This window comes from Saimiri boliviensis, chromosome 2 (assembly GCF_048565385.1).
Source record: "Saimiri boliviensis isolate mSaiBol1 chromosome 2, mSaiBol1.pri, whole genome shotgun sequence".
Lineage (NCBI taxonomy): Eukaryota > Metazoa > Chordata > Mammalia > Primates > Cebidae > Saimiri > Saimiri boliviensis.
The window spans coordinates 6,313,890-6,334,351 of NC_133450.1; the positions used below are offsets into that span (position 1 = coordinate 6,313,890).

The 20,462-nt window shown below is 47.6% G+C and overlaps 1 protein-coding gene across 1 annotated transcript in view; it reads left to right on the plus strand.

Annotated features, from left to right (window-relative positions):
• Positions 1–16,251, plus strand: part of HEXA (hexosaminidase subunit alpha) — a 31,966-nt gene extending 15,715 nt beyond the window's left edge. The window contains exons 2-14 of the mRNA XM_003929660.4: positions 1,567–1,659; positions 2,540–2,605; positions 5,032–5,078; positions 5,913–6,023; positions 8,137–8,238; positions 8,718–8,850; positions 10,105–10,285; positions 11,181–11,267; positions 11,558–11,630; positions 12,617–12,800; positions 13,002–13,092; positions 13,813–13,917; positions 15,566–16,251. Of these exons, the coding sequence (XP_003929709.1) occupies positions 1,567–1,659; positions 2,540–2,605; positions 5,032–5,078; positions 5,913–6,023; positions 8,137–8,238; positions 8,718–8,850; positions 10,105–10,285; positions 11,181–11,267; positions 11,558–11,630; positions 12,617–12,800; positions 13,002–13,092; positions 13,813–13,917; positions 15,566–15,629 (1,337 nt within the window). The 3' untranslated portion in view covers positions 15,630–16,251. The remainder of the gene's footprint in view (positions 1–1,566; positions 1,660–2,539; positions 2,606–5,031; positions 5,079–5,912; positions 6,024–8,136; positions 8,239–8,717; positions 8,851–10,104; positions 10,286–11,180; positions 11,268–11,557; positions 11,631–12,616; positions 12,801–13,001; positions 13,093–13,812; positions 13,918–15,565) is intronic.
• Positions 16,252–20,462: the final 4,211 nt, after the last annotated feature.

Consider the following 20,462-nt stretch of genomic DNA (forward strand, 5'->3'; position numbering starts at 1 on the left):
TGGGTGAAGTCTATCTTGGATAGAGAATCTGTTTGGGAAAAGGAAGGAAGGGAGCAAGATGGGCTGGTGACCCTGACCTTCTCTGAGGTATCAGCTGGATCATCTCAGGCCTCCTGCATGGGAGATCCTTTTGTTATCTGCTCCATTAGCTCCTGGGCTTTTACAAAACTGGAAACCCTTCATCTGGAGCCCTCAAGAGCAGTACTACTTAATGTGCCAATCTGCAATGAGATAAGAAGCATATGTACCAGAATGTAAGACTGATCTCTTCATCAAGAAAATCTTGTATGAAAAAAATGTTAGGGCCGGGTGCTGTGGCTCATGCCTATAATCCCATTTTGGGAGGCCAAAGCAGGCAGATCACAAGGTCAGGAGTTCGAGACTAGCCTGGCCAATATGGTGAAACACATCTCTACTAAAAATACAAAAATTAAGCCGGGAGCAGTGGCTCACGCCTGTAATCCCAGCACTTTGGGAGGCCGAGGCGGGTGGATCACGAGGTCAAGAGATCGAGACCATCCTGGTCAATATGGTGAAACCCCGTCTCTACTAAAAATACAAAAAATTAGCTGGGCATGGTGGCGCGTGCCTGTAATCCCAGCTACTCAGGAGGCTGAGGCAGGAGAATTGCCTGAACCCAGGAGATGGAGGTTGCAGTGAGCAGAGATTGTGCCGTTGCACTCCAGCCTGGGTAACAAGAGTGAAACTCCTTCTCAAAAAAAAAAAAAAAAAAAAAAAAAAAAAATTAGCTGGGCGTGGTGGCAGGTACCTGTAGTCCCAGTTACTCAGAGGCTGAGGCAGGAGAATTGCTTGAACCCGGGAGGTGAAGACTGCAGTGAGCCGAGATCATGCCACTGGACTCAAGCCTGGGTGACAGAGCTAGACTCTGTCTCAAAAAAAAAAAAAATTAGAACTAGAGAATGTGTTTACTCTGACATAATCAATTTACCTTCAGGCTTCATATAAGCTTTCTATTTAGTGACCAACTGGTAACATAGTTTGCGCATTGGCAGCTAATCCGCAGACCACACTTGGCATAGCAGTGCTCTAGAACTGCCTCTCATTCAGAAGCAGTTGTGAGGTCATGGAATTGTTTGTTTGGTTAAGGCTAAGGCCAGCCAGGAATATAGAGTCCTGGTTATGAAGAGCTGTCACCCAGAGCATTCAGACATGGGTCAGGGTGGCCACTGAGGAGAAAAGGGGCACAACCAGAATGAAAGAGCTAAACAGATGATCAGGCAGTGCCTACGCCAAGGGTAAATGCCATGTCCTCCCTTTCCTTTACCACAGGCATGTGAGCTGAGGGACTAGAGCTAGGGCCTTGGTTTTGCCTGTTGCTTCTTTTTTTTTTTTTTTTTTTTTTTGAGACGGAGTTTCGCCCTTGTTACCCAGGCTGGAGTGCAATGGCGCGATCTCGGCTCACCGCAACCTCCGCCTCCTGAGCTCAGGCAATTCTCCTGCCTCAGCCTCCTGAGTAGCTGGGATTACAGGCTTGAGCCACCACGCCCGGCTGCCTGTTGCTTCTAATGGCTGGTTAGCTACACCAAGTATACCCTGTCTTTGCAGGAAAATGTCATACCCTGGAGAAGAATGTGTTGGTTGTCTCTGTAGTCACACCTGGATGTAACCAGCTTCCTACTTTGGAGTCGGCAGAGAATTGTAAGTACCGCCCTGTTCCTTGTCTTAGAAGAGAAAACACTTGTCTGAAGCTGTAAGTTTTTGGATGGCCTGGCCTAAACTGTAATGCTCGGCCTGGAGTCCCACTTGACCATGGGGGCCGAGGGTCACCAAGTGCTGAGTTTTTCCTCTGTAGAAGCCTAACCATTGCTAAAGGTGGGCTGTGGAACATCACACTGGCTCTTCACTGAGTCCCACAGGACACCTACCTGTTGGATTGAATACATTTCTATTTTAGGAAAGTATACTTTGCTAGTTTTCTCTAATAGACCCTACACTGGGGGAAAGAAGGAGTTCTGGTCACTTATACTGAGATCAAGTTAAGCCATTAGTCTAGTGACTGCCTCCCATCTTCCCTGAGCAGCATTTGGGGTCTTCTCAGTCTCCAAAGTGAACATTGTAGTTTTGGCTTCTTCCTCACAATTCTTGGAGGAGGTAGCTGAAGCATAGAGCAAGGGGAAAGGAGGGTGATTACAAAGGCGTTGGGAGCATTGCTTGCTGCACTGACCTGGCAGGCATCCCTTTTCCCTTTGCCAGGAGAAGACTTCTTTCATCTTTCTGCTGTGGAAACTGACCAGCAAGGTAGGTGGTGCTTTGTACAGAACTCCACTCCAGCCTGACCCTTGCTGTACATCATCTTCCAGGGTCTACAGAGGCACTGCGGTGACCACCCTCCCACTGCGGCCCCACACCAGGCCATCCTATAGCTGTCTTGCTCTGGGAACATTTCACTGAAAGATTTTTTTTTTTAAATATATTATCTTGCTGTTTTTTAATCCAAGGATTTACATAGAATGTCTGGTCTATAATCTGAGAATAGAAAACTTTAACCAACCAAATGATTTCATTTCTGTCATTTCAGATACCCTGAACATAAATGATGACCAGTGTTTACTCCTCTCTGAAACTGTCTGGGGAGCTCTCCGAGGTAACAAACTGGGGCTGATGAAGAGAGAGAGAGAAAGGATGATGTGAGAAGGTTGGGGTTGGTGGAATGCAGTGGCCCCATCCCTGCTCACTGCAACCTCTGCCTCCTGGGCTCAAGCGATCTTCCTCCCTCAGACTCCCAAGTAGCTGGGACTACAGTGCCTGTCACCATGCCCAACTAATTTTTGTATTTTCATTAAAGATATGGTTTCGGCCAGGCGCGGTGGCTCAAGCCTGTAATCCCAGCACTTTGGGAAGCCGAGACAGGTGGATCACGAGGTCAAGCGATCGAGACCATCCTGGTCAACATGGTGAAACCCTGTCTCTACTAAAAATACTAAAAATTAGCTGGGCATGGTGGAGCGTGCCTCTAATCCCAGCTACTCAGGAGGCTGAGGCAGGAGAATTGCCTGAACCCAGGAGGCGGAGGTTGCGGTGAGCCGAGATCGCGCCATTGCACTCCAGCCTGGGCAACAAGAGCGAAACTCCGTCTCAAAAAAAAAAAAAAAGATATGGTTTCACCATGTTGTCCAGGCCGATCTTAAACTTCTGGCTTTAAGTGGTTCACTCATCTCAGCCTCCCAAAGTTCTGGGATTACAGGTGTGTGCCACTGCACCCAGCCAGGAAGCTTTCTTTATGGGAACGATTGGTGTGTTTTCCCATCTCCGTGCAACCGTCCCTGGAAGTTGCAGGTTTCACCCTGTACAGCTGCTGCCCTAATCAGGGGCCCTGGGAAGCAGTGGGTGAGTTTGCCGGCTGATGCTATAGGTGCCAGCAAGGGACAGGTAGCTGGGGGGCAGGGGGAATGATGCCATCACAGGTACTGCCTGTCCAGCTCTTGCTAAAGACATGTAATTGGAAAGGTGGGTTCTTTTTTGTTTGTTTTGTTTTGTTTTGTTTTTGAGACAGAGTCTCGCTCTGTCACCCAGGCTGGAGTGCAGTGGCACAGTCTCAGCTCACTGCAGCCTCCACCTCCCTGGTTCAAGCAGTTCTCTGCTTCAGCCTCTCGAGTAGCTGGGATTACAGATGCCTACCACCAACCACACCCGGCTAATTTTATATATATACGTGTGTGTGTGTGTGTGTGTGTGTGTGTATATATATATATATACACACACTTTTTTTTTTTTTTTTTTTTTTGAGACAGAGTTTCGCTCCTGTTACCCAGGCTGGAGTGCAATGGCGTGATCTTGGCTCACCGCAACCTCCGCCTCCTGGGTTCAGGCAATTCTCCTGCCTCAGCCTCCTGAGTAGCTGGGATTACAGGCACACGCCACCATGCCCAGCTAATTTTTTTTTTTTTTTTTTTTTTTTGAGACGCAGTTTCGCTCTTGTTACCCAGGCTGGAGTGCAATGGCGCGATCTTGGCTCACCGCAACCTCCGCCTCCTGGGTTCAGGCAATTCTCCTGCCTCAGCCTCCTGAGTAGCTGGGATTACAGGCACGTGCCACCATGCCCAGCTAATTTTTTGTATTTTTAGTAGAGACGGGGTTTCACCATGTTGACCAGGATGGTCTCGATCTCTTGACCTCGTGATCCACCCGCCTCGGCCTCCCAAAGTGCTGGGATTACAGGCTTGAGCCACCGCACCCGGCCGTAGATGGTATTTTTATATGCTATGTCCAGCCATGAACCCAGGCTCCTTGGAAACCCAAGCTTATGATTACTTTCTCATAATTTAATCTAGAACCTCTTTTCTGAGCTCTCTTAGCTTCTGGTAAGGGTTATCCATGTAAAGCCCAACTCTTGCAGGGTACTTGTCCCTGTGTCTGTCCTCATGAGTATACCTCTTGGCCTCTCAATATTCTTGTCAAAGCACAGGAAATACTGATAAGAGGTATGTGGGTTTTTAAGTTTAATATATTGTAAGAAGGAGTACTAAAACCCTTGCTCTGACATGTCCGAAAATAAAATACAGAATAAAGATGGATACTGGCTTCCTAATATATTCCCGTTTCTTTTCTTTTTTTTTTTTTTTTTTGAGATGGAATCTTGCTCTGTTGCCCAGGCTGGAGTGCAGTGGTGCTATCGATCTTGGCTCACTGCAACTCTGCCTCCTGGGTTCAAGCAATTCTCCTGCCTCAGCCTCTGTAGTAGCTGGGATTACAGGTGCGCACCACCACGCCCAGCTGATTTTTGTATTTTTAGTAGAGATGGGGTTTCACCATGTTGGTCAGGCTGTTCTCAAACTCCTGACCTCATGATCTGCCTGCCTTGGCTCCCTAAAGTGTTGAGATAACAGGTGTGAGCTACAGTGTCCAGCCAGTATCCCTTTTTCATCAGTGTTGAGAATCGTCAAGCCTACACTACATCCATTTTCACTGTGTACCAAAACGTTAATGCTCTGCCACACTGAGAATATTCCAAATAGATAGATCTCTTTTTCCCTCCCTGAGTCTTTGCTCTGCCTCTCTACTTATTCCTAGGTCTGGAGACTTTTAGCCAGCTTGTTTGGAAATCTGCTGAGGGCACAGTAAGTGTGGACCTTCAAAAAGGGCTCCTTTTTCATCTTAGGGGTTTTATCCCAATGTTGAGAATCCTAGAAAAATCTTATTTTGCCTTAGGATCCTGGTGGCTTGAGATAGCCCCAGTAGAATCGTAAGAGGACACGTGGGCGGAAAACTGGTTTGGTAGATTTGGTCTATTTGGAATCACTGCAGTTTGGTCCCCCTGAGTCATTATTTAATAATGACATTGAGACTCCACTGCTTTGAAGAAAATAAACTATGTTAACAGTTAGGAAAATCTAGAAATTGTAGGCTGGGTGGTATATGGGACAGTTGTATTAGGCTGGCATTGGACAGTTGCTCTCTGGGAAGGTGGCTGCTTATGGTCATTGATAGAGCTGGGAACATTTGGGGAGATAGTGACTCTGAGAATAGTTACAGATTGGCTTTTTTTTTTTTTTTTTTTTTTTTTTTTTGAGACGGAGTTTCGCCCTTGTTACCCAGGCTGGAATGCAATGGCGCGATCTCGGCTCACTGCAACCTCCGCCTCCTGGGCTCAGGCAATTCTCCTGCCTCAGCCTCCTGAGTAGCTGGGATTACAGGCACGCGCCACCATGCCCAGCTAATTTTTTGCACTTTTAGTAGAGACGGGGTTTCACCATGTTGACCAGGATGGTCTCGATCTCTCGACCTCGTGATCCACCCGCCTCGGCCTCCCAAAGTGCTGGGATTACAGGCTTGAGCCACCGCGCCCGGCTCAGATTGGCTTTTTAAGAATCCTGGGAGAGTTGTCTTCATCTCCCTGTGCCCCCATGGTAACTCCCTTTGAATCTGACATGTTCAATGTTTGTTCTGCACAGTTCTTTATCAACAAGACTGAGATCAAGGACTTTCCCCGCTTTCCTCACCGAGGCTTGCTGTTGGATACGTCTCGCCATTACCTGCCACTCTCTAGCATCCTGGACACGCTGGTACCCAGGCCTTAACGCCTTCTTCACACTTAAGAGTTCTGGGGCGATAGAGCAGCAAACAGACCAAGTTTCAAATTCTTAAAGAGTTAGAGAGAGAATGTGTGGACTGGGCGTGGTGGCTCACGCCTCTCATCCCAGCACTTTGGGAGGCCAAGGCAGGTGGATCACCTGAGGTCAGAAGTCCGAGACCAGCCTGGCCAACATGGCAAAACCCCATCTCTACTAAAAATACAAAAATTGGCTGGGCATGGTGGCACATGCTTGTAATCCCAGCTACTCAGGAGGCCGAGGCAGGAGATTCACTTGAATCCAGGAGATGGAGGTTGCAGTGAGTGGAGATCACACCACTGCACTCCAGCCTGGGCGAAAGAGTGAGACTTGGTCTCAAAAAAAAGCTATAACTATGAGCTCCTGGGAAACAGTGTAGAAGATGACCTGCTCTAAGCCTCATAAAATAACAAAGAGTAACTTAAATCTACCCTACAGGCTACTGTAGATCAATGGTCATACTGTTTCCAGGGATATAGATGTTTAGGGAAATTGGCTTCTTTGGCAAAATTAACTTTATTTATTTTGAGACAAAGTCTCAATTTTTTTTCTTGTATTTTTTTGTGGAGCTGGAGTTTTGTCATGTTGCCCAGGCTGGTCTTAAACTCCTGGGCTCAAGCAATCTGCCCACCTTGGCTTCCCAGAGCAGTAGGATTACAGGTGTGAGTCACCTGGCCTGCAGAGCTAACATTAGTTAGGTCAAGGTCGTAGGAGAGAGATGTTCAAAGCCTTACTGGGGGCCAGGTGCAGTGGCTCACACCTGTAACCCTAGCACTCTGGGAGGCCGAGGCGGGTGGATTGCTGGAGCTCAGGAGTTTGAGACCAGCCTGACCAACACAGTGAAACCCCTTCTCTACTAACAATACAAAAAATTAGTCAGGTGTGGTGGTGCGAGCCTGTAGCCCCAGCTACTCAGCAGGCTGAGATGGGAGGATCACCTGAGCTGGGGGGAGGTCAAAGATGCATGAACTGTGATTGCGCCACTGCACTCCAGCCTGGACAACAGAAGAACCTGTCTTTTTTTTTTTTTTTTTTTTTTTTTTTTTTTTTTTTTTTGAGACGGAGTTTCGCCCTTGTTACCCAGGCTGGAGTGCAATGGCGCGATCTCGGCTCACCACAACCTCCGCCTCCTGGGTTCAAGCAATTCTCCTGCCTCAGCCTCCTGAGTAGCTGGGATTACAGGCACGCGCCACCATGCCCAGCTAGTTTTTTTGTATTTTTAGTAGAGACGGGGTTTCACCATGTTGACCAGGTTGGTCTTGATCTCTCGACCTTGTGATCCACCCGCTTCGGCCTCCCAAAGTGCTGGGATTACAGGCTTGAGCCACCGCGCCCGGCCTAAGAACCTGTCTTAAAAGTAAATAAATAAAAGAGCCTGAGGCACGAGAATCACTTGAACCTGGGAGGTGGAGGTTGCAGTGAGCCAAGGTTATGTCACAGTACTCCAGCCTGGGAGACAGAGCAAGACTCTGTCAAATAAATAAATGAATAAATAAATAATAAAGCCTTACCTGGGGAGGTTTCTAACTCTCTTGAGTTTAATATGCAGTCTAATCTGACAGTTCCCAGTCCAGTTCCTGTGTCTGCCTTTTCCTTTGCCCCTGTGATGGAACCAAAGGAGGCTACACATCTGCCAGCCTTGGCTTCTGAGATTATGAGAAGAGGCCACTAAGTTGCCAGGAGGTCTCACAGTTGGGGTTAACACCAGCACAGATGGCAAGAGGAGGTGTTGTCTTCAGGCTTTTGGAGGATTCCAAGGTGCTACAGTAGCTGTAGCCCTCCTCTTAATGTGGCCAGAATTTATTTCAGTAAGAGGAAAGACCACTTTTGTCATCCATCTTTGGGTGTGTCCTGGGAAAAGTAGAAGTGTGCTGGGTCTTCCTCCATGCCATCCCTCCCTGATGGGAAGGTTTGATAGAGAGTCTCCATAAACACTTCGTTGAGAGCTGAGGCAGATCAAGCCTATAGGGGTGTGTGGAGCAGCCTGAGAGCCTACCCAGCATTCCAAGTTTGAGACTGAAACTGGAGAGACCGATGGGTTCACAGTGTGCACTTTAACCTACAGGACGTCATGGCGTACAATAAATTGAACGTGTTCCACTGGCATCTGGTAGATGATCCTTCCTTCCCATATGAGAGCTTCACTTTTCCAGAGCTCACCAGAAAGGTATGTTCCCATTTCACTCAGGCCAAGTTTATGAGTCAATGTCTGAGGCTGGCTGTGGTCCTGCTGGCAAGGACAGGGTCTCTCATCTTAACCAGCCAGTTTTAGACCAACATAGGGGAAGAACACTGGATTTGGAGTCAGCAGACTTGAGTTCAAGTCCAAAACTTTGCCAATAATTTTGCCTTGTGACCTTTAGGAGATAATCTCTTCTGGCTTTATTCCCTTTTTATTTATGTACATTCTGTTAAATGGACATAATATTAATATGCACCATGATTATCTCACTGGCATTATGATACTCGGATAAAACAGATGTGAGAACTTCTGGGAAATTATTATCAAGTTTTTTGAAGATAGTCCTTGATTCCAAAGGGCTGTGGGCAGGTTTTCTGATATCTGGGGAGTCTTGTGGGCATTTTGAGTATCTTCTACTCAGCTAGCTTTCAGGAAATGTGAACCTGAAGTCTTCTGCCTTTCAGGGGTCCTACAACCCTGTCACCCACATCTATACAGCACAGGACGTGAAGGAGGTCATTGAATATGCACGGCTCCGGGGTATCCGTGTGCTGGCAGAGTTTGACACTCCCGGCCACACTTTGTCCTGGGGACCAGGTAAGAATAATGTTTGTGACCGGAGGGACTTGGCTTATTATGCTCAGAGTGAAGCTTCAGGGCACTGGCTTATGGATCAAGTGGCATTTCCCAGCCTTGGTCCTTGGAAGAATGCTTTCCATCAACTTCTTCCACCTGGAAATTTACATAGAATTTACATAGAAGAACTCACTTTGGGCAACAGAGGCCGCTTCTTAGTACTAAAATATGTACTATTAGATATGTAAGGGCACATTTTTCTCAGATGCCGTTGCAGGTAGTTGTTCCCTAGAGTGGATACTGAGGAATTTGACCACCAGGGTAGAATCTGAAAGGAAGAAGCCCAAGGCAAGCCTGCCAAGATCAGAATCAGACAGTCACTACCCCTGCCCCCTTTCTTCTGTATAGCCTCAGCCCTCCAGTGTGAGTCCTCAACACTGGCTAAACAGTGCTTGAAAGGGGCTACTGGCCTGATAGAAAACTGAAGCTACTGGCTGGGTGCAGTGGCTTACGCCTATAATCCCAGCACTTTGGGAGGCCAGGGCTGGTGGATCACCTGAGGTCAGGAGTTTGAGACCATCCTGGCCAACATGTTGAAACCCATCTCTACTGAAAATACAAAAATTACATAGGTGTGGAGGTGGGCACCTGTAATCCCAGCTACAGGAGGCCAAGGCAGGAGAATCACTTGAACCCGGGAGGTTGCAGTGAGCCAAGATTGTGCCACTGTATGATGGATGACAGAGCAAGACCCCATTTCAAAAACCAACAAACAACAACAAAAAAACCCTGGAGATATCTTGTGGTGTCAACATGAGGAAGTAAAGACTCTGGGCCAAGGGAGATGCCCCTAAGGAAATGTAAGAAGATTCTGGGTGATGGTTGACCCCATGTACAGGAGGAGATAGAGAGGAAAGATTTTGCCAGTTTGGCTGGATTAGGCTCTCCCTCTGCCGAAAGGCTTGTGAGGAGAACAGCCTTGGGAGCAAGGGTGGCGCCTGCTAGAAGCAGTGTGTCAAGGCAAGAGTGTGTGTGCTGACATCTCTCTGGCTGGAACTCAGCCTCTGCCTATGATTGTGATATATTTGTATCTTTTTATTGTGACTAAATGGTGGTGACTACCAGTGTCTGTGAGTGCCTGAGTGCCTACCTAAATGTGTGTGATGTTTATGAATACATTTGTCTTTCTTTGTGTGACTTATGTCCTTACTTGTAGGACTGTGCATGGAGGTTTATGTATTTGTGACATTCATGTGGGTTTCTCTGTTGGCTTAGGTATCCCTGGATTATTGACTCCTTGCTACTCTGGGTCTGAGCCCTCTGGCACCTTTGGACCAGTGAATCCCAGTCTCAACACTACCTATGAGTTCATGAGCACATTCTTCTTGGAGGTCAGCTCTGTCTTCCCAGATTTGTATCTTCATCTTGGAGGAGATGAGGTTGATTTCACCTGCTGGTATGAGCCCTTTGATCTTCCCACTGTGGCCTGATCAGTTGCTTACTCAGAATGGAGGTTAGCACCCGAGGGGCTGCCTAGCTCAGCTGCTGCTCTCAGCGGTCTGTGTCGGTTCACACTGCTCTTAGGCCTTCCTCTGCCCATCTACATAGAGATCCTACCTGATTTGAGCAAGGCTTTCACTGTGAACCTCTTCCTTCATACTCTCATATTCTTGAGGTATTAGAAAAACCAGCTCTGGAAACAGAATTGTCTTGGAAAAGTTCAGAATAGAGAGAAATAATCCCGGTGTATGAAGGCTTAAAAGTGTCTGGTTGAAGAGTCAAGATGCAGAATTCAAGACTAATAGATGACAGTGTCTAATTAGTATTCAGCTGTAAAATCCAAACCCCTTAGTTCTAGTGAGCTCAAAAGAGGTAGAGGGCCTTCTTTGAGAAGAGGACGCTAGAACTGAATCGGGGAAAATATTGCAGAAGAAGGGCAATGTGAGCAAAATGTGGACATTGTAACACAAGGACTCTGCCGCAGGTGATAGACAGCAAGGCTTCTAATCCAACTGCAAGAGCAGATAGGAAAGCCAGAGTCCAGTGTGCTGGAGCTTTAAGTTAAAACCTTGGATCCACATGTTGCGGTGCAGAGTGAATTAACGTGTTTTCCTTGGGAGTTTAAACTTAAAACTCTTCAGGTCCAGACTCAGCCTTTCTCAGCCTGTGTCAACAGCCCACTTCACATAACTTTACTTGGCCACATTTTCCACATGTAGGGCTTCTGAGATCCTTGCTTATTTGGTTTTTCAGGTGAAAAGAGGAAGTTATAAAGGGCCAGGTGACTAATCCCCAGGCATTGGGCTTTCAGTGTGTTCAAAGATCAATCTTCATTTTCTCTTGGGATTCAGGAAGTCCAACCCAGATATCCAGGACTTCATGAAGAAGAAAGGCTTCGGTGAGGACTTCAGGCAGCTGGAGTCCTTCTACATCCAGACGTGAGGAAGGAAGGAGGGTGGGTGGGGTCTCTTGGGGGTCACCTCCTGTGGGGTCCTCCCTTTCCATACCAGAGTTAGGCCCTGCTTAGCCACTTTCTGGCCCCTGCAGGGTTCCCTTGTCCTTTGTCCCATCCTTCAGGTTTGGAATGGTCAGTTTCCAACCCTGGGGAAGACACTGCTCAGTGAGGAATAGGCCCCTGGCCAAGCTGAAGCCCTAGAGCACTGGCACAAACAGTCTAGAGTCTGTCTGAGCTAAGCAAACACTTACTAGACACTTCTCTCCTCTCCAGGCTGCTGGACATCGTCTCCTCTTATGGCAAGGGCTATGTGGTGTGGCAGGAGGTGTTTGATAATAAAGTAAAGGTGAGCCAGGGCAGAGAAGAGAAGAAGCCGTCAATGGTACCTCCCTCTAGTCTCCCCAGCTCCTCCCTGCCTCTGCAGAGACCGATCCTCCTGGTTTGGATTGGGCTGTCATGGTCAGAGCACTCTCCTTTTCTTTCTAGAAAGGCCACAGAGTGCTGGGTGCGGTGGCTCACACCTGTAATCCAAGCACTTTGGGAGGCCAAGGCAGGTGGATTGCTTGAGCCTCAGAGTTCAAGACCAGCCTGGGCAACAGAGCAAAGCCCTCATCTCTACAAAAAAAAAAAAAAAAAAAAAAAATTACAAAAATCAGGAGGCTAAGGTCAGGCTCCTTGAACCCAGGAGGCAGAGGTTGCTGTGAGCCAGGATGTGCCACCGCATTCCAGCCTGGGCAACAGAATGAGACACCCTGTCTCAAAAAAACCAAATGCCACAATGATATCAGCCCTGGGTTTATGTGTCAGAGTCTCTATCTTCCCTCACTACAAACTTGATGAATAACTATTTCTGCTGCTGGGTTACTTGGATACGCTGGCTTTTTCTTCCTAATGATAGATTAAGGTCTTCTGGGTCTGTGGGAGCAAGGCTACCTTCTCCTTTATCAGTAAGATCCCAGTCTCCTGTCACATCCAAGGACTCTGCAGGAACCTTGTCCCATCCCAGAAACATCTGGAGACTTTTGGACATGGCAGCTTGTGGGTCCCACTGTTTGCCTCCCTCAGCTCACAGTGGGTATTACTAGCTCTGTGTGGACAGGGAGGCTGCAGAGGAGCAGGGAGAGGAGGGCCGCAGGGAGGCCTCTTAGGGCCCTGGATTCCTTGGCCTATGTCCTGAGATGTGAGCTCAGTGGTCAGGAGTCACAGAGACAGAGTTTGCTGCTGGGGAACAGAGGGAGGACACACCTGTTGTCCCATGTTGCCTGTGTATGAATAAGGCCGAGGAATCTCCTCAGGTTTGTGTCTTTACTGCCATTTGACCTTTTATAACAGGTTCGGCCGGACACAATCATACAGGTGTGGCGAGAAGAGACTCCAGTGAACTATACGAAGGAACTGGGACTGATCACCAAGGCCGGCTTCCGGGCCCTTCTCTCCGCCCCCTGGTACCTGAACCGTATATCCTACAACCCTGACTGGAAGGAGTTCTACCTAGTGGAACCCCTGGCATTTGAAGGTGAGAGCAGGGAGCTCTTCTTGCTGACCAGAGGAGGCTAGGCTGGGGCACAGGATGGGAGGCAGGAAGGTCTGGGCCAGACATTTCAGGTTAGGAAATGAAACAACTTAGCTGGGGTGAGGGCCACATTGGGAAGGTGGTTAAGGGGGACCCTAGAATTACCCCACCATCACCAGACTGTTGTTGCTTGTTTTCCCCCAGGCACCCCTGAGCAGAAGGCTCTGGTGATTGGTGGAGAGGCCTGTATGTGGGGAGAATATGTGGACAACACAAACCTGGTCCCCAGGCTCTGGTAAGGGTTTGCTGGAGCAGGTGGAGGGTTGGGCCTGAGAACAAGGGTTTTCCCTTACAAACTCAATCCCATCTATCCACGTCCAGACTAGTACCCTCCTTTCAGGCCCAAGAGAGAGCAGGCAGTGCAACAAGGCTTCTGAAGATTTGTGCGCAATATTCACTTGCCACATGACTTCCATATATATCCCTCCAGCCACCTGTTAGGTATATGGGATAGGGATGATTTCCCTTCCCAGAGAGATAATGAGGCCTGGAGAACACAGGTGACTTGCTCAGGGTCCAGCACAAGCATCCATGGTTCCTGCAGTAAGACTTCCCTCTGCTGTTTCCACTGCAGCCTTACCAAGTATGGTTGGGTGTGCAAAGTTTACATTTTAAGGACATCTGTTGCTGCCACTATCGTTAGTGGTTAATGATACCTTTAAGACTTATTCTTATTATCCCTATCTTTGGGAGAGGAAGAGAGTGGGGATTGCTACCCACATTTTAATGAAGGTGGAACTGAGCCCCAGGACTGTCTGGGAGCCATCCAGCCTGGCTGTGGCTGATAACTGTCTGGGAGCCATTCAGCCTGGCTGTGGCTGATAACAAGGTATTGATCACTTCCTTTGGCCTGAGCTAGTCCAGGGTGCCTAGATAAGAGGTAGTGGCTTGTGGATGTCCAGAACCTTTGCAGGGAATACAGGGCCTAATCTGGCACATGCCCCCTTTCCTCCAGGCCCAGGGCAGGGGCTGTTGCTGAAAGGCTGTGGAGCAACAAGTTGACAGCTGACCTGACATTTGCCTATGAACGTTTGTCAGACTTTCGCTGTGAGTTGCTAAGGTAAGCAGGCTGTGGGGCCTTCGCAAGGTGGGGTAGGGCAGATCCAGGACTGGGAACCCCTTAGAGAGAGGAAGAGAATAATAACAATAGTTAACCCTTATAGAGGCTTACATTTGTTCCTCATGTGTGGATTCAACCAACTGCAATAAAAAGTATTCAGGATAGAGAGAAATACAATAACAAATAATAAAAATTTTAAAATACCACATAACAACTATTTACATAGCATTTATATTGTATTAGGTATACATAATCTAAGATCATTTCAAGTATATGGGAAATGGTACATTGGTTATATGCGAATACTATGTCATTTTTACATAAAGGACTTGAACTTCCTTCGATTTTGGTATCCATTGGGTTCCTGAAACAAATCCCCTGCTGATCCTGAGGGACAACTGTATTTTGTGGTAAACACTGTGCTGAGCTTGTTACACATATTGTCTCATTTAGTCTTCACCACAACCTTATAAGATAGATGCATTTTTATCCCCATTTTAGAGATAGACAGCTGAAGCCCAGAGAAGTTCAGTACCTTGCCCAAAGTCACTAAAAAAGCAGGATTTGAACCAGGCTGACTTACAGGATCTCATGACACCTTTGCCTCTGTCAGGGATGTGCCTGTGTAAGAGAGTCATTTCCCTGATTCCTTCGTTGACTAGGTCTTCAGAACTTGGGGGGCACAGCCTAGTGCAGAACAGCGCTGGGCTGAGAGTCAAGCATGGTGGTGTTTCAGCCTCAGCTATGTCGTTCACTGGGTAACTTCCAGCTGGTTCTCTGAACATGTTGCTTACTTGGATAATAAGGGAAGCATGCCAAGAGATCCCCTGAGGAGACTGGTCAGGTTATAGTCTGAGACCCAAGGACAGGAGTTCATGTCCATATTCATGGGCAGGACAGCACCTAAGTCCCCCAATGCCACCATGTTTACAGCGTTTTAGAGTGAGCAACAGGGGGCTAAGTAGGCCAAGCGCACTGGTTACCTTTCAGGCATCCACCTATTTTCTAAAGGGATTGAGTTGTTCGGGGTCAGGGTACAGAGATAGGCAGGATAGAAACAGAGAGGTGTTCCCAATGTTCCTGGATCTCCAAGATCTGTATCAAAATCACCTCAGACGCCGGGCGCGGTGGCTCAAGCCTGTAATCCCAGCACTTTGGGAGGCTGAGGCAGGTGGATCACGAGGTCAAGAGATCAAGACCATCTTGGTCAACATGGTGAAACCCTGTCTCTACTAAAAATACAAAAAATTATCTGGGCATGGTGGTGCATGCCTGTAATCCCAGCTACTCAGGAGGCTGAGGCAGGAGAATTGCCTGAACCCAGGAGGCGGAGGTTGCGGTGAGCCGAGATCGCGCCATTGCACTCCAGCCTGGGTAACAAGAGCGAAACTCTGTCTCAAAAAAAAAAAAAAAAAAAAAAAAAATCACCTCAAGCATCTGTTCAACTTGCAAATTCTTGCCAATACTTTGCCCTACTCCAAGTGAGAATCTCTGGAATTGGGGTTCCCAGGTACATTTGGTGTATAGTGACAGTTTGAGAGTCACCGAAATGGGGAAGGAGAGACGAGTGGTGTAGAAAGTGTTGCTGGGGCCTATGACTGACCCTTTCTGGGGGCTCATCTTGCCATTTCTTCATATCCTCTTGCAGGCGAGGTGTCCAGGCCCAGCCCCTCAATGTAGGCTACTGTGAGCAGGAGTTTGAACAGACCTGAGCCCCAGGCACCAAGAAGGGTGCTGGCTCTAGGAGACTGGTAGTGGAGCCAGGCTTCCACTGCATCCTGGCTGGGGGATGGAACCCTTTGCCTGCGTGCCCCTGTGCTTGGAGAGAAAGGGGTGGGAGCTGACGCTAGCATCCAATAAAGAGTAATGTGGCATTTTTCTGTAATAAACATGGATTACCTGTATTACCAAAAAAAAAGTGTGAGTGGCCTTAGGGTAAGGGCACAGCCAAGCTGGAGTCGGTATCTGCCCCTGAGGTCTTATAAGTTGAGTAATGGAAATGAAATCTGTAGCCTCTGCTGCTCTGCCTAGGCTGTAAGCTATGTTACTCCTCTCCCATTCCTGAACGTATTCCAGACATCTGCCCTCATCCTCAGCCTGCCCTCTTCACTTCTGCATTACATCTCCAAGGCCTCGGTATATGGGAGAAGCTGTAGGAGCTTGGAGGCATTCTGGACAGTGGAGAGGGCTCCACACCCAACCTGGTCACAGAATAGCCTCTCCCGCAGGCATACTCATCCACTTCCATCCCCTAGAGCTATTCTCCTTTGGCTTTCTTGCTGCTTCAATTTCATACAACCATTATTTAAATATTATTAAACATATTGTTCTCTAGGCACCGTAGTAGTGGGGTTTTTTGTTATGTTTTTGTTTTATTTATTTATTTGTTTGTTTGTTTGTTTGTTTGTTTGTTTTGAGGCAGAGTTTCACTCTTGTTACCCAGGCTGGAGTGCAATGGCGCCATCTCGGCTCACCGCAACCTCCGCCTCCCGGGTTCAGGCAATTCTCCTGCGTCAGCCTCCTGAGTAGCTGGGATTACAGGCACGCGCCACCATCCCCAGCTAATTTTTTGTATTTTTAGTAGAGACGGGGTTTCACCATGTTGACCAGGATGGTCTCGATCTCTTGACCTCGTGATCCACCCGCCTCGGCCTCCCAAAGTGCTGGGATTACAGGCTTGAGCCACCGCGCCCGGCATGTTTTTGTTTTTAAGACAGAGTTTCACTCTGTCGCCCAGGCTGACAGTGCAGTAATGCAATCTTGGCTCACTGCAACATCTGCCTCCCAGCTTCAAGCAATTCTTGTGCCTCAGCCTCCTGAGTAGCTGGAATTACAGGCGTGCATCACCATGTTCAGCTGATTTATGTATTTTTAGTAGAGATGGGATTTCACCATGTTGGCCAGGCTGATCTTGAACTCCTGACCTCAGGTGATCCTCTTGCCTTGACCTCCCAAAGTGCTGGGACTAGAGGCATGAGCTACCACACTGGCCTGTGGTAGTGTTGAATTTGAAGGACTCAGAGGCCCTGGTCAATTCCAAAATAACACAGGTGACTTCCATCTCCTTCCTCCCAACCGTTTTCAGCCTAAAGTATCTTCGCAGGGAATGGATGTCTGCGCTGAGACCCGAGAGCAAAGCCCCTGGAGGGTGTGGAGATGGGCTGTGGCTCTGGAGAGGGATTTTGCAGGTGTGGTTTTCTCTAGAAGGAAATGTCTCATCATGGGCCCATACTGCCCCCTGGTGGTTTTGTGTGCAGAAGTGACACCGCAGGCCAGAGGCGGGGGCAGTAGTGGATCGCAGCCATTTTAGATGAGGATTTCCTTGGCTGTTGTTCTTGGCTGGGCTCTGGGCTTGGGGGGACAATGGACAGGTACCAGGCATTTCTTTCAGAAAGCTTCCAGTGTAGTAGATACAGAAACTTGGGGAAGGCAGGGCTGAGAAGGATCTGAGTAAAACTTGGTCCTCCAGCACCATCCTTCAGCCCCTGGGCCATGTTCCTTTGGGGTCCTGGTGGGAGGTAAACCAGCCCGGCCTTGTGCTGTTCTTGTAAGGACAGGGTGGGCATTTTCTGCTAGCAGAATTCCCTCGGAATTTTCACACAGTCCAGCCTAGCCAAGTCCAGGGCTATGGTATGGCCAAGATATACATAAGTTGAGGCCCCAGCACTGGCACCCAGCACAGGAGGCCCCCTACCTCGATTACCCAGAAGCTTGTAGGAGGAGTGGTCCCCAGACAAGGACCCTACAGAAATGCGACCCTGCTTCCCTCCTGGTCATAATTTTCATGTTACTATTGCTTGGGTTAATGTTATAAAAACAGCAGACACTGCGTCGTAAGTCTCAAGTGAATGAAGGCAGAGATCATGAAACACTTGAGCTAAAGAAGTAGGATTCTATCATTTTTCTATTCATGTTGTAAACATTTTCTTTAATGTTTTTACCACTTTATTATTTTTACTACTAAATTAACGTGGCCTGGTCACAAACTTCATTGGTAGAGTGTACTGTTCCTCACTGCGGCTCCTTTGGTCCATTGATCATGAGAGCATTTACCTGATAGTTGTCAGACCTCGAATGCCAACGGCTCAGAGGCAGTGGCCTGCAGTTACCACCCAGTCTGCTCCAATGCACAGAATCTCTGTTTCCCCAACTTATCTCCCTTCACCTGGGCTGTAAATTGAGAGTCCCAACCAGATCAGGACACAGGCTGTCTTGTGTTCTGTGCACCACCAGGGGGCAGGGAAGTTCTCAGACTGATTTCCTGGCCCCAGTCGCCGTCCCCCACCCACTACCACCCCTTTCCGTTCCAGGAGTCTGCTAAGGAGGCAAAGCAGGCCTAATGGGTGTAAAAGCAAAGGAGTAAATGGAGACTGGGAGAATGTTCAACCTCCCCTGTCCTTGGTAGGCGCTGAGGCTGCATGTCAGGTACTGTCCCTTCTAGGAATCTAGTAAAGCTGTGTCACCGGTGTTCCAGGTGTGTCTCAATGGATTACTGTAGGAATAGGATATCAGGATGTGAGAGCACAGGTGCCACCACAGCACTAGTGATGGAGAGCCATTGCCCCTAGACTTCTGGGACAGTGAGACCCTGAGGAAAGCTGAAATGATAGTGGGAAAGGGTGAAATGAAGGACATAGGATGAATTTATTTAGTATTAATCTAGATACACATGCCTTATGGCAGTATTCCTAGCACTGCAAAATCTAGATTTGCATAGTTTTTATCAATATCTTTTGTAAGCTTAATGAATACAGGTCGTGACAAGTATGTGTCACATACTTTTTTTTCCATGAAGAAAACAAGTAGGAATTGGGTGCTTTATCAAAATTATTCTGTATTTCTTTTGTAAATAAATAAAGTTTGAAATAAACTCCAAGAGGTTGAATATTGGTATCTTTTCTAGCTTGGCCATCGTTTTTTAAAATCCTCTTTGAAGCAATCGCGTGCACGGGCACGTGTGTGTGTGTGTGTGTGTGTGTGTGTGTGTGTGTGTGTGACTGCGTTTTTCAGTGAGTTTTTTTTTTTTGTTTTTTTTTTTGAGACAGAGTTTCACTCTTGTTACCCAGGCTGGAGTGCAGTGGCTCAATCTCGGCTCACCGCAACCTGCCAATTCAGGCAATTCTCCTGCCTCAGCCTCCTGAGTAGCTGGGATTACAGGCACGTGCCACCATGCCCAGCTAATTTTTTTTTGTATTTTTAGTAGAGACGGGGTTTCACCATATTGACCAGGGTGGTCTCGATCTCTTGACCTCGTGATCCACCCGCCTCAGCCTCCCAAAGTGCTGGGATTACAGGCATGAGCCACCGCACCCAGCCTTCAGTGAGATTTTTAAAAATTGAAATGTCTCAGGTACCATGGCTCATGCCTCTAATCCCAGCACTTTGGGAGGCCAATGTGGGAGGATTGCTTGAGCCCAGGGGTTAAAGATCATCCTAGGCAACATGGTGAGACCTTATTTCTACTACAAATTAAAAAGATTAGTTGAGAATGGTGGTATATGCTTGTAGTCCCAGCTACTCAGGAGACTGAGAAAAGAAGGATCACTTCAGCCTGGAAGATTGAGGCTGCAGTGAGTCATGATTGCACCACTGCACTCCAGCCTTGGCAACAGGGTCTCTGTTTCAAAAAAAAAAAAAAAAAAATTAAAATGCCTGTGAACCTTGCTTTTTTCACAGTAATTACTGCACTCTAACCACACCCATGTTCAATCTAAAGTACCCCAGTAAATACTCCTATTTTTTCATGATTTCAAGTGTTTCAAACAACCGAAAAGTCTAGAAGATAAAATAGTGAACTGTGTAACCACCCAGCTTTGTTGCATCTCAGTAGTCATATTTGCTTCAGATTAGTTTTTTTTTAAAAAGATGAAACATTAAATTATAATGTCCCCCTTCCCAATACTATTCCCTTCTCCAAAAACAACTATTTTCTAGAATTTCTTTTTAATCTCATGTCCTCTGGAGAATCTGATACTTAGCTATGATTTTTTCATCATTGTTAATAAATTCTTTATGGCTCACTCTTTATAGCAAATTAGAAAGAGATGTTTTGGAAGCCATTCAAAGAAGGGAGTGTGTGTGGGAAAGGAGGAAGAGCAGCTGGCAGGCAGACACGGGTGGGAAGGGGTGCTGTGCTCACTGGTGTGCTGCAGAGTGTGTGAGTGAGAGCGTGTACCTGGGTGTCTGGATGATCTATTATGAAAGAGGATATTTGAACATAGGAACTCAGAACTGCTGGTGTTTATCTAGACTCACATGAGTCAGAAATCTGAATGAAGATAGATGTGGCGATCCAGCTAAGAGAACAAAAGTGCTTCATCATTTTTATGTACTTGCTGTGTCAGGCACTATTTAGTCTTGGTTTATCGCCCAGGCTGGAGTGCAGTGGCGTGATCTCCGCTCACTGCAACCTCCACCTCCCAAGTTCAAGCTATTCTCTTGAACTTCAAGCTATTCTGCCTCAGCTTCCCAAGTACCTGGGACCACAGGCATGTGCCAACATGCCCTGCTAATTTTTGTATTTTTAGTAGAGACAGGGTTTCACC